The sequence below is a fragment of the Ranitomeya imitator genome, chromosome 1 (assembly GCF_032444005.1).
Source record: "Ranitomeya imitator isolate aRanImi1 chromosome 1, aRanImi1.pri, whole genome shotgun sequence".
NCBI lineage: Eukaryota > Metazoa > Chordata > Amphibia > Anura > Dendrobatidae > Ranitomeya > Ranitomeya imitator.
The window spans coordinates 242,925,544-242,939,975 of record NC_091282.1 but is presented as its reverse complement, the minus strand read 5'-3'; the positions used below and the strand labels follow the sequence as shown (position 1 = coordinate 242,939,975).

Below are 14,432 nucleotides of genomic sequence, written 5' to 3'. Positions count from 1 at the left end.
TGATGAAAGTGCTGCAGAGCCAGTCGAATAGCACGGATCTCCAGAACATTGATCGGTTGCTTCGATTCCGGAATTGACCAGCGGCCCTGAGCAGTGTGGTGGCGGAAGACTGCTCCCCAGCCCGAAAGACTGGCATCGGTAGTCACCACTAGCTATTGAACGGGTAGAAAGGACCTCCCCCGGTTGAGGGAAGAGTTTAACGTCCACCACCTGAGAGTCTGTTTGACCTGCAGGGATAAGCGGCACCTTCGGTCGAGGGAGAAAGGGTTTCTGTCCCAAGCTGCCAGAAGGACATGTGGTAGGGGACGAAGATGCAGTTGCGCAAAGGGGACTGCTTCCATTGTGGCCACGATCTTTCCTAGTACCCTCATTGCAAACCGGATGGAGTGAGGAGTAGACTGACAAAGCACTCCGGCTCCTAGATGAAGGGCTAAGACTTTGTCTGGAGGGAGAATTACCAACCCCCGCGAGACGAGCCCTGGGACATTCCTAGAAAGGAGATCTGCTGGGCTGGGACCAGAGAGGATTTGCTTATCAGCCAGCCCAGGCGAGAAAGGGTATCACAAGTAATGTGAACGGACTCCATGCAGTCGTGGAAGGACGGACCTTTGATCTACAGGTCGTCCAGATAGGGCAGAACAATAACGCCCCGAGAGTGCAGGATGGACATGACGGCCGCCATGACCTTTGTGAACACTCTGGGGGCAGTAGCAGAGTACTAGAACAGGACAAAGTAGTGGTAGTGGCTCAGCTTGGAGTGGAGCGAAAGGAACGGAAACGGATTTGTTGCTGTCTCCGAATGGGACGCCTAAGTCTCTGATGGGGAAGGAATTTACCCTTTCCTCCCGTAGTATCGGAAATGATTTGATCCAACTTTTCTCCAAATAAGCGACCGATTTGATAAGGAAGGGAGGTGAGAGACTTTTTTTGATGCAGAGTCTGCCTTCCACTCTCTGAGCCATAATGACCTTCTGATAGAGATAGCATTGGCTGCTGACTGAGCCGCACAGATGGCCACATCCAAGTATGCGTGTACCAGGTAATCGCCTGCTCGGGAAATTTGGTTGGCAAGGTACGCCGCCTCTGGAGGAAGGTTACTGCTCCAAAGAGAATTAGCTAAGGTCTCTGACCATAAAACCACAGCCTTAGCTACCCATGCAGCGGCAAAGGATGGATATAAGGCCGAACCTGAGGCCTCAAAAGCAGAGAACGCCAAGCCTTCTATCTAGTGGTCCGTGGGATTTTTGATGGATGAGCTATCCAGCAAGGACAGGAGAGTTTTGGATGCTAGGCGGGACTACTGGGGGGTCTACCACCAGAGATTCCACCCAATCCTTTTTCAGATCAGCTGAAAAAGGATACTTGGCTTTAAGAGGCTTTTGTCCTGTGAAGCGTTTATCCGGGCGTTCTCTATGCATATTAACTATGGCTCTAAATTCAGGATGAATAGCAAATGCCTTATGAGAGCATTTAGTGCTCTTAAAGGAAAAGGTCTGATCCGGAGCGGAGCCGGAATCTTCCTCAACCTTTAAAGCTTGGTTGACTGCTTCAATAAGCGAATCCACTGTCTTCTGAAAATCTGGATCTAAGGAAACATCAGATTCGTGTTCGCTACTGAACTCTGTAGAGAGAGCGAGAAACAGAGCTGTGAGGCGACAAGGCGCGTGTCTGCTCAGGAGACGTGCTACGGATCTGTTTTCTAGGTGCCTGACTGCTTCTAGAGTGCTTTTGACACCTGCTAACCAACTGCTCCCACCTTGGGGAGGATCAGTCTACATCAGTCCTGCAAACGCTCCGGTCCCCCAAAGAATCACGGAGGGATTCAATCGCTTTGGCCAGCAAAGCCATGGATTTAGACAGTGACGAAGCCCACTCAGGGGGACTAGGTACTTCTGGGCTCGGAGGGCTCCTGAGCTCAGTTGGGGTCACAGGCATTGCAGAGCGGCAAACTCAAGAGCCTTAGGGAGCGCAGATTGGCAGGAGGAGCATGAAGTAAAGAATATAGCCATAGTCTTGTTAGACTTTTTTGATGCCTTAGGCTGGGACATGATGTACCCTTCCATGTGGCCCTATAATATTAGGGGCTGCTGAGAATGGTTATAGCAGGGAGGAGGATGCATAACGCAGCGCTCCCTTACCCAGGTCTGTGTCCTCCGCTCCTGCATTTCTCCAACTGCGTGGCCTCTGCGCTGAAAACACTTGCTGCCGGTCCTGATGGCAGTTAGTGTGTTCTGGGAGAGAAAGATGGCCCCCGAGATCTCAGAGCTGCTTCTCATACTGTGCGAGTGGCAGGAAAGGCAGCTTGCTGCAGGTCCACCTCTGCTGCTGCTGGTTTGGACAGTGCAGGGAAAAGGGGGAAAGCCCTCAATCCACCATCCCTTTAGAAAGGAGGTGGAGGGACTGTCTGCCTCCTTGTACCATCCGCTTTAACAGTGGTGGTGCAGTGGGGGCTGCTCGGACGCCACGAGGTGGACCTCTGTACATCCAAAGGGTTAATCAACTAGGATGGGACAGGTCAGAATGTCCGGCAATAGGCCTGGCTGCGGAAGAGGATACGTGGAGGCGACACTCCATGTGCTCGTCCGTTGAAGGTGTGGGGAGATCAGTGCCCTTGAAGGGAGCAGTCACCCCTAAGAATCAGCTCAGGCATTGCAAGTCGCAGGAGAGGATACGGAGAGGCGACACTCTCCGTGCTTACCTGTTGATGGTTTGGGGAGATCAGAGCCTTGAAAGGATCCGTCGGCCCTTCATCCATTGTAAAAAATAAAATCAAAAATGTAAAAATTGTAAAAATAAAATAAGAAAGTGTTTTTGGTCTGAATAGCAGACCCGTCCATGTGCCTTTTAAGAACACTAAGCAAAAACTGGTTCTCTGGGAGCCAGCAAGAGGGTGTATACTGCAGAGGAAGAGCTAACTTGTGTTAACTTAGTGTCAGCCTCCTAGTGGCAAGCAGCATACGACCCATGGTCCGAGTCCTCCAGTGAGGCGAAGGAGAAAAATATTTTTTTTGTATCAGGAAAAAACAAAACAAATGTACATTAGTCACAATGACCAGGCTCTGACCCTCTTTTGTAACGAAGCATCTAATGAGCATGTACAAGTGTCATTGTGAAGAGCGGGCACGTATTGAGATTGGTCTCCTGTCATTGTTATCCTACCCATGTCCTTAAGGAGCCTTCCTGAAAACTCTTACTGCATAGGAAGTGTGATTCTAAAAAGAACAAAAAAAATAAAAGGGACAACAATTTTTTAAAAAATAATTAACAGAAAAACCTTATTTAAACAATAGGAAATGTTCTGATGATAACTTCCCTTTAAATAGCTTTACATAAGATTCAGAAGGGAATAGTTTTTAAGAACAAGGGGACACGATCCAAAATTAGTTATGAGTGATCTGAATACATGTTGGAAAAGAACATTTCACTTAAACCGAACCTGTTCACAGGATTTTGCACAGTAAATTACAGGCATTATCAGGTTGGCGTTGTTATACTGATTAAAAGGATACCAGGGTTGAATAAATCTGTCTTGTGGTTGTTGTGTAATCTTTGTTTGTAGTTTTCAGTTTGGCTGGGGTCACACTTGCGAGTTTAATGCGAAAAACTCACGCAAATCTTTTGAATCAAGTCGCGGCACTGCCGCCAGCACTCGGGACCGGAGTTTGCAGCTGCATGTATTTCTATGCAGCCGCACGCTCCAGTCCCGAGTGCCGGTGGCAGTGCCGGGACTTGATGCGAGAGACTCGCACCAGTTTCTCGCATTGAACTCGCAAGTGTGACCCCGGCCTTAATGAGATTCTGGTGCTCTGGGGTCGCCCGTGGGTGGGTCTATATTTGGTGGTCTGGCCTCCTCGTCATCATTGTGGCTTAAATGACAAATCACTTACCCATCAGTGACCTGCCTCCTATTTTAACTCTTGCAGTTAATAACAGGATTTTTGGTTGCTTACCGTAAAATCTGTTTCTCGGTGCCTTCATTGGGGGACAGGAACCATGGGTGTATGCTGCTGCCACTAGGAGGCTGACAATATGCACAAAAAAAGATAGCTCCTCCTCTGCAGTGTACACCCCACCGACTGGCATTATGAACTTCAGTTAGTGAGAAAGCAGTAGGAGAAATAACAATAAGGTTGAAATAACCACAAAGATGAGAACTGTAAACATGAGAACAGTCATAGAACATAGAACCACAGAAAACTGCACAACATGGGAGGGTGTTGTGTCTCCCCCAATGAAGGCTCCGAGAAACATTTTACGGTAAGCAACCAAAAATCCTGTTTTCTCTATCGCCTCTTATTGGGGGACACAGGAACCATGGGACGTCCCAAAGCAGTCCCTGGGGTGGGAAAAACAAACTTCCATCAGGTCAGAGGACTCACCACTGCCGCCTGCAGGATCCTTCTGCCAAGGCTGGCGTCCGTCTGAGCATAGGTATGGACCTTGTAAAATTTGGCGAACATGTGGATGGAAAACCAGGTTGCCGCTTTGCAAAGCAGTAGGGTGGAAGCCCTGTGGCGTACCGCACAGGAAGCGCCGACTGCCCGGGTAGAGTGAGCCTTTATCCCAGAAGGGGGGGGGGGGGGGGCACTCTGTTCTTGACCCGGTAAGCCTCCAAAATTGCCGTTCTGATCCAGCGAGCAATAGTCGCCTTGGAAGCCGGCAGGCCTCTACGCGTGCCATCAGGGATGGTGAAAAGAGAATCAGTTTTTCGGAAAGCGGCCGTGCTAGCCAGGGAGATCCTCACTGCCCTGACGAGGTCCAGCCTGTTCAACAATCGCTCCAGGAGATGAGTCGGAGCTGGACAAAAGGAAGGTAGAACAATGTCCTCGTTGAGGTGGAAGGTGAAAACCACCTAGGGAAGGAAGGAAGGCGGAGGCCTGAGGACCACCTTGTAATGGTGGATAACCAAGAAAGGAGGTCGGTAAGAAATGGCCGCCAACTCGGAAACGCGGCGGATCGAAGTGATGGCCACAAGAAAAACCACCTTCCGAGATAGAACTGACAGAGAAAACTCCCTGAGAGACTCAAAGGGGGGGGGGGGGAACCCCTGAGAACGTCCAGCACAAGCTTTACATCCCATGAATCCACAGAGGCCCTGTACGGAGGGACAGCATGGGCTACTCCTTGAAGGAAGGTCTTAACCTGTGGCTTAGATGATAACGTCTTCTGAAAGGGAAGAAGAGCGCAGAAACCTGGCCCTTTAGGGAACTAAGAGCGAAGCCCGAATCCAGTCCTGCTTGAAGGAAAGCCAAAAGGGAAGGCAGGGAAAAGGACATAGGTGAAAAGCGGTTGGACTCGCACCAACGAAAGTAAGCCTTCCAGGTACGATAGTAGATCCTGGAAGACGAAGGCTTCCTAGCCTGAATTATAGAGTGAATCATACGGACCGAAGAGCCGGACGCTCTTAGAACTGTGGTATCCACAGCCACACCGTTAAACTGAGCGACCGATAATTCGGGTGGCAGATCGGACCCTAAGACAGCAGATCGGGTCTGTCTGGAAGGCGCCAGGGGGCATCTGCGAGTAGTTTGACAATCTCTGCAAACCAAGAAATCCTGGGCCAATCCGGGGCGATCAGAATGACCGGCTTTTTCAACAGCTTGGAAAGCAAGGGAAGGGGTGGGAACCGATAGGGGAGCACGAACTGTGACGAAGTAATGGCCAGAGCGTCAACACCACTGCGAGAGGATCGCGGGACCTTGGGACGACCCAAGGGACCTTCCTGTTCAATCGGGACGCCGTGAGGTCCACTTCCGGAGTCCTCCATCGAAGAGCAATCCATTGGGAGACCTCCTGAAGTAAGGACCATTCCCCTGCCGCAAGGCCTTCGCGGCTGAGGAACTCAGCGGCCTAAATGTCCACGCCAGGGACATGCACTGCGGATCTCACCAGGACCGTTGCCTCTGCCCAAAGGAGGATCCTGGAAACCTCGGCCGAGGCCAGAGAACTCCGAGTCCACCCCTGGTAGTTGACATATGCCACTGCTGTGGCATTGTCTGTCTGGATTCGAATTGGCAGACTCCTGAGAATCCTTACCCAGTTAAGAAAAGACAGAAAGATGATCCGGAACTCGAGGACATTGATCGGCAGAGAGGACTCCTGCGTTGACCAACGACCCTGAAAAAAAAAAAAAAAAAAAAACACAGGTGACAAAGCCCCACGCCTGAGCCGAGCAGGCTGGCGTCCGTCGTCACCACCTGCCAGAGAACTGGAAGGAAGGATCTGCTCTGGGATATGAGAAGTGACCTCGGCCACCAGTCGAGGAACCGTTTGACCAAAAAAGCTGGATCGGACGATGCAGGGAGAAGACAGACCTGTCCCACTGTGATAGAATAGCCTGCTGAAGAGGTCTTGAATGAAATGGGCGAAGGGAAATCGCTTCCGATGTTGCAACCAACCTCCCCAGGACCTTCATGGCCCATCGGAAAGGAGGGAAGCTGAGAACCCTGGAGCAAGCGAACTTCCCAACGAAGGAGGGATATCTTGTCTTTGGGAAGGAAGACTCTGGTCTGACAAGTGTCGAAGAACATACCCAGAAATATGAGGCGCTGAGAAAGAACAAGACAGGACTTCTTCCTGTTGACGAGCCAGCCGCAACGGCTAGAGTGTCGGGGACAATGGATAGACTTTCGGGAGCCTGAAACCAAAATTCCTGAGCCTCCATGGAAGCGATTACTGAACGAGGGGATTCCATCCTGAAGTGTCTCAGATGAAACTTCTTGTTCAGCAATTTGAGATCCAGACTGGGACGAACCTTGTCGTCCTTTTTCGGTACAAAGAGATTCGAAGAGAAGCATGCAAACCGTTTCTGTTCTGGGACGGGAACGATTAGCTGTAAAGAAACACGGGGCTAGAGCGGGGTCTCTTGGAGGTCGGGATTCGAAGAAACGATCCCGGGGCCGTGAAATGAATCTATTTTGTATCCAGAGGATACAAGTTCCCTGACCCATGCGTCCTCTACTGAGGAGACCCAGACGTCCCTGAGGAAGAGGAGACGGCTGCCCAGCCTGGAAAACGGGCTGGGGTCTAGTCGGGAGTCATGCCTAGGTGGATCTTCCAGTCCTAGACCTGAAGGATCCACCTTAGGAGTAGCGGGAACGCCAGGAAGGAGTGAGTCAGAAGGATACCTTCTTCTCTTAACGTGCCTGTGGTCTCTGCTGTTGGGAAGAGGAATCTGATGCCACAAAATGACAAAAAAGGCCGAAAATACCGAAGTTGCAGCCTAAGGGGAGGTAGGCGATGTCTGGAGAAGGGAACTGGTGCCGCCAGTGGCGTCCTTAATAATTTGGTCCAGCTTGGAACCGAAAAGACGTGATCCTTGAAAAGGCAGGCTGGTAAGGGACTTCTTTGATGACTCTTGAGCCAAACGGTGTGACTGCTGGCAACATTACTGGGCGCCTGAGCGGCAGAAGACGTGGCGTCCAGGGAAGCGGAACCAATTATTCCCCGACGTGAGTCATCTGGGTGGCAAGTTCCGCCAGCTGGTCTGGTGGAGCTCCGGCTTGAATGCCCCAACGGAGTTGTTTAGCCCCTTTGGATACAGACTTCGAAACCCAAGTGGAAGCAAAGGCTGGGCATAGGGATGATGCGGCAGCTTCGAAAGCCGATTTTGCGAAGGATTCCATGATCCTATCGATGGAATCTTTAAGAGCCGCCCCACCGGACAGCATGAGGACTGTGTTGGAGGCAAGTCTAGCAGCCGGCGGATCCACAGAGGGAGAGGTCGTTCTCTATCGCCTCATTCCAGTTGGCGATGAGATCCGGAGGAAAGAGATATGAAACTCCAAGACCCTTGCCTATTTGAAAACGTCTGGTCGAATTCTCTCTTTCTCTGGCCAGAAGCTCCTCGAATTCAGGATGAGGAGCGAATACCTTGGGAGGTAGTTTAGACCGTCTAAACAAAACCGCCTGATCTGCGGGTTCCGTAGAGGAATCTTTGATGCCACAGGTCTGACTGGTCGCTCCAATGAGGCTTTGAACCATATCCCTCATGCTAGCGATTTGGTTTGAATCCGGCCCCAAATTATCCTCCGAAGGCGCATCAGAGAAAGCCTCACCTGACTCGGGGGAAGGACCAGGGGGAAGTCGACCACAGAGAAGGACCGTGGGGCGAGATGGACCGAGAAGAGAACTCAGACTGGCGTTTTTGTCTGGATCTTTCGCAGCCTGTATTGGAAGTCTCAGACAGAGCTTCTTGCGACCCGCTGGCTACTAGGGAAGTCTGCAGGGGCAACCGATCGAGCACGGACACAAGGGTCTGAGACACCCATGTGAGATCCGCTACTTATAAAGACAGAGGAGGCCCAGCCTGGGGTGGGGACTTCACTCTCAAGCGGAGCAGCGGGGGGGGGGGGGGGGGGGGGGTTGGGGGGGGCTTAGGGGGTCCTGGGCGGTGAGCATAATGTTGGATGCTCCAGGCCTGCCTGAGGGAAAGTTGTGGATACAAGACGAACACGGAAAGTGTTTCACTAAGGCACAGGAAGTAGGGAAAAAGTTTGAGGCCGGGAGCGACCTCCCTTAAAACTAGACCGAATGGGCCCCTGAGGAGAATGTCAGAAGGTTAGAAGGGAGAGTGTCAGTCTGCGGTGCAGAGCTACTAACGGCAGATGCTGCGGTTTCCAGATGGAGGGCTGCACGGCTTGGAAGATGCTCCTCAGGAACGATAGCCCCTAGGAGAACAGGCAGTCACATCTGGGGCACCCTCTTGTCCGAGCTTGCTGCAGGCCTGAAGAACAGCAGTGGGGAGATGCAAGGACGCGGGAACTTCACGGTCATAAGATGGGCGAAGAAAAACGTTCCTGGGGCTGAAATAAGTAACTGCGGCTGCATGGGGAGTGGAGGGTGGAGCTAACCGCCAGGCCAGGAGCACCAAGATGGCGCTGGTGGGGCGGAGCTCACTGATGATAGTCGGGCGGGAGAAAAGCCCGCTCGAGGGAAAGGAAGTGGGTGGAGTCGCGGAGCCGGAAGTAGGCCCCGGTAGAAGCCGGGGCGTAATTTGAGGCCGCCGGCCAAGCCAGCAGTGGTGGGAGAAACGCGGACGCTGGGAAAAACGGCGCAGCCGCCCGCAAGGCCGCCGCGCTGCAACAAAAAGGCACAGTGCGGCCGGAGGAGAAAGCAGCATGGCTGCCTTGCAGTCAGAAAGGAATAGTGCGGCCGCAAGAGGAATACTACCTGTAAGGCCGCCGCGCCAAAACAAACAGTGCGGCCGCAGGGGGAAGCGGTGCGGCTGCCTGCACGGCCTCCGCGCGGGGCCAGAACTTAGTGCGGCCGGGGGAAAAAGGCAGCGCTGTCGCCTGCAAGGCCACCGCCCCGGAGAACAGCGCGACCGCCGAAGGAAGCAGCGCGGCCGCCACGCGAACGGAGTGACGACCCTCGCCCCACAGGAAAACGCCGACCGGGCCAAGGCAGCCTGGAAGAAAAAAAAAACCCAAGGTACCCCCAAACGACCACTCCGGAACTGAGGAGTGACCCAGAGGCACTTTGAGGGTAGGGTATGTAGGAATACTCACCTAAAACATCCCACGCCGTCCTTAGTAACCTCAATCCGGGGAAAATATCAGAAGTCAAGGGAGCTGATGGACGTCCTCATCTCCTCCAACCGACAGGCTCTGGTGGGCGAGTGGGTGGGGGACGGAGCTAGAACCGGACTTCTAAGCACGCTTGTGTGCTAGGATCTTGGTCCTGCTGTGGGATCTATGAGGATACGGGGTGGCAGTATACGCCGTACTCATAGTCCATAATGTGGGATTACAGGTGTGACTGTTCACCCTGTATCCCTCCGGAAAATCTGAAAAGGAACGACGCACACTGAGGTAGATAAGGGTCTAATGAAAGACCTGTGTCCACCTCCTACTGACACTAAGCTAAACTGAAGTTCATAATGCCAGTCGGTGGGGTGTATACTGCAGAGGAGGAGCTAACTTTTTTTGTGCATAGTGTCAGCCTCCTAGTGGCAGCAGCATACACCCATGGTTCCTGTGTCCCCCAATGAGAGGCAAGAGAGAAATTGTGGTTTTGGGAAAAAATTATTTGCCTCCAGCAAAATGGCGCCGGCACAGTAGAATCTATTGGCAAGAGACAGATGCTACTGCATCTGTCACTTAAGCCACAATGATGAACATGAGCCCAGAGCACCACATAAAGCCCCCCCCAAAGGCCGCCCCAGAGCACGAGAATCTCATTAACTGAATATTACAAACAAAGATTACACAACAACCACAAGACCGTTTTCTTCAACCCAGGTATTATTTTAAATCAGTGTTACAGGGCCAACCTGATAATGCCTTTAATTTTCTTAGCAAAATGCTGATGACAGGTTCGCTTTAAATAGTTGATGCTTGAAACAAATTTCCAGCAGATGTGACTGGAAAATAGACCGTAAATTTGCACACAAGTCTGGCCTAAAAAAATGAAAAGGCAGACTAAATGAATTGTGTGGTCTTTTTCTGCAGTCAATCTTGTTAATTGATCTTCTGCTCAAGTTCAGCGCACCTTTCAAGGATTTATCAGAGAAATAATCTCCCAATCCCGGAATTCCTTGAGTATCGAATAAGCTCTGATTTACAGTAGAGACAGTAAGGATTTCTTCAGTGGACATTTCCATGAGCTCATCTTCACCATCCAGACTGGATAAACCAATAAGATCACTGCTGTTAAATAAACTTGCTCTTATTTTTTCAATTTTGGCACGAGAACGTACCTGTTAAAGATAAAAAAATAATAATTATATATATAAATACTAGCTGAAGAGCCCGGCGTTGCCTGGGCATAGTAAATATCTGTGGTTAGTTATAGCACCTCACTTCTCTTATTTTCCCCCTCACATCTCTCATTTTCTCCCTTACACCTCTCATTTTCCCCCTCACTCCTCTTATTTTCCCCCTCACTCCTCTAATTCCCCCCTAACACTTGTCATTTCGACCTCACATCTGTCATTTTCCGATCACTCCACTATTTTCCCTCACTCCTCTCATTTTGCACTCACACCTTTTCGTTTTCACCTCACACCCCTCATTTTCACCTCACACCTCATTTTCCCCTCAGTATATACAGGTTTGTCATTTCCCTTATATATAGTATACACCTGTATGTCATCTCCCCTGTAAATAGTATATACCTGCTGTATGTCATCTCCTCCTGTATATTGTATATACCTATGTGTCATCTCCTCCTGTATATAGTATATACCTGTATGTCATCTCTTCTGTATATACTATATACCTGTATGTCATGTCTTCTGTATATACTATATACCTGTATGTCATCTCTTCTGTATATACTATATACCTGTATGTCATCTCCTCCTATATATAGTATATACCTGCTGTATGTCATCTCCTCCTCTATAAAAGAGGAGATGACACATAGGTATGTAGAGGAGGAGATGACACACAGGTATATACTATATACAGGAGGAGATGACATACAGGTACATACTATACACAGGAGGAGATGACAGGTATATTCTATATACAGGAGCAGATGACACACAGGTATATACTATATACAGGAGATGACTTACAGGTATATACTATATACAGGAGGAGATGACACGTATATACTATATACAGGAGGAGATGACAGGTATATACTATATAAGAGAGGAGATTACACATAGGTATGTAGAGTATATACCTGTATGTCATCTCCTCCTGTATATACCCGTGTGTCATCTGCTCCTGTATATAGAATATACCTGTGTGTCATCTCCTCCTGTATATAGTATGTACCTGTATGTCATCTCCTCCTGTATATAGTATATACCTGTGTGTCATCTCCTCCTGTATATAGTATATACCTGTGTGTCATCTCCTCCTGAATATAGTATATATGTGTGTCATCTCCTCCTGTATATAGTATATATTTGTGTGTCATCTCCCCTGTATATAGCATATACCTGTGTGTAATCTCCCCTGTATATAGTATGTACCTGTGTGTCATCTCCCCTGTATATAGTATGTACCTGTATGTCATCTCCCCTGTATATAGTATATACCAGTGTGTCATCTCCTCTTGTATATAGTATATACAGTTATATGAAAAGGTTTGGGCACCCCTATTAATCTTAAGCTTAATGTTTTATAAAAATAGTTTTTTTTGCAACAGCTATTTCAGTTTCATATATCTAATAACTGTTGGACACAGTAATGTTTCTGCCTTGAAATGAGGTTTATTGTACTAACAGAAAATGTGCAATCTGCATACAAACAAAATTTGACAGGTGCATAAGTATGGTCACCCCACCAGAAAAGTGACATTAATATTTAGTAGATCCTCCTTTTGCAAAAATAACAGCCTCTAGTCGCTTCCTGTAGCTATTAATTAGTTCCTGGATCCTGGATGAAGGTATTTTTGACCATTCCTCTTTACAAAACAATTCCAGTTCAGTTATGTTTGATGGTCGCCGAGCATGGACAGCCCTCTTCAAATGATCCCACAGATGTTCAATGATATTCAGGTCTGGGGACTGGGATGGCCATTCCAGAACAGTGTAATTGTTCCTCTGCATGAATGCCTGAGTAGATTTGGAGCGGTGTTTTGGATCATTGTCTTGCTGAAAGATCCATCCATCCATCCATGCGTAACTTCAACTTTGTCACTGATTCATGAACATTATTGTCAAGCATTTGCTGATACTGAGAGGAATCCATGCGTCCCTCAACTTTAACAAGATTCCCGGTGTCGGCATTGGCCACACAGCGCCAAAGCATGATGGAACCTCCACCAAATTTTACTGTGGGTAGCAAGTGTTTTTCTTGGAATGCTGTGTTTTTTGGCCACCATGCATAACGCCTTTTTGTATGACCAAACAACTCAATCTTGGTTTCATCAGTCCACAGGACCTTCTTCCAAAAAGAAATTGGCTTCGCCAAATGTGCTTTTGCATACCTCAACCGACTCGGTTTGTGGCGTGCTTGCAGAAACAGCTTCTTTTGCATCACTCTCCCATACAGCTTCTCCTTGTGCAAAGTGCGCTGTATAGTTGACCGATGCACAGTGACACCATCTGCAGCAAGTTGATGATGCAGCTCTCTGGAGGTGGTCTGTGGATTGTCCTTGACTGATCTCACCATTCTTCTTCTCTGCCTTTCTGATGTTTTTCTTGGCCTGCAACTTCTGGCCTTAACAAGAACTGTACCTGTGTTCTTCCATTTCCTTACTATGTTCCTCACAGTGGAAATTGACAGGTTTAATCTGTGAGACAGCTTTTTGTATCCTTCCCCTGAACAACTATGTTGAATAATCTTTGTTTTCAGATCATTAGACAGTTGTTTTGAGGAGCCCATGATGCCACTCTTCAGAGGAGATTCAAACAGGAGAACAACTTGCAAGTGGCCACTTTAAGTAGCTTTTCTCATGATTGCATACACCTGGCTATAAAGTTCAAAGCTCAATGAAGTTAAAAAAAAACAAAAAAAGTGCTTTAGTAAGTCAGTAAAAAGTAGGTAGGAGTATTTAAAACAAGAAAATGATAAGGGTGCCCATACTTATGCAACTGTCAAATTTTGTTTGAATGCAGATTGCACATTTTCTGTTAGTACAATAAACCTCATTTCAAGGCAGAAACATTACGGTGTCCAAGAGTTATTAGATATATGAAACTGAAATAGCTGTTGCAAAAAAAAACAATTTTTATAAAACATTAAGCTTAAGATTAATAGGGGTGCCCAAACTTTTTCATATAACTGTACCGGTGTGTCATCTCCCCTGTATAGAGTATATACCTGTGTGTCATCTCCCCTATATATAGTATATATGTGTGTGTCATCTCCTCCTGTATATAGTATATGTTTGTCATCTCCCCTGTATATAGTATATACCTGTATATCATCTCCTCCTGTATATAGTATATGTGTGTCATCTCCCCTGTATATAGTATATATGTGTGTGTCATCTCCCTTGTATATACCTGTGTGTCATCTCCTCCTGTATATAGTATATACCTGTGTGTCATCTCCTCCTGTATATAGTATATACCTTTGTGTCATCTCCCCTGTATATAGTATATACCTGTGTCATCTCCCCTGTATATAATATGTACCTGTATGTCATCTCCCCTGTATATAGTATATACCAGTGTGTCATCTCCTCCTGTATATAGTATATACCTGTGTCATCTCTCCTGTATTTAATATATATCTGTGTGTCATCTCCCCTGTATATAGTATATATCTGTATGTCATCTCCTCCTGTATTAGACCGCGTTCACACGTTATTTGCTCAGTATTTTTACCTCAGTATTTGTAAGCTAAATTGGCAGCCTGATAAATCCCCAGCCAACAGGAAGCCCTCCCCCCTGCAAGTATATATTAGCTCACACATACACATAATAGACAGGTCATGTGACTGACAGCTGCCGTATTTCCTATATGGTACATTTGTGGCTCTTGTAGTTTGTCTGTTTATTAATCAGATTTTTATTTTTGAAGGAT

The 14,432-nt window shown here is 48.2% G+C and overlaps 1 protein-coding gene across 2 annotated transcripts in view; it reads right to left on the bottom strand.

The window, feature by feature from the left end:
• HECTD4 (HECT domain E3 ubiquitin protein ligase 4) overlaps nucleotides 1-14,432 on the bottom strand; it is a 336,354-nt gene that overhangs the window by 45,847 nt on the left and 276,075 nt on the right. For both annotated transcript variants that reach the window (XM_069754771.1, XM_069754778.1), the window contains exon 62: nucleotides 10,492-10,699. In XM_069754771.1, the coding sequence (XP_069610872.1) occupies nucleotides 10,492-10,699 (208 nt within the window). The remainder of the gene's footprint in view (nucleotides 1-10,491; nucleotides 10,700-14,432) is intronic.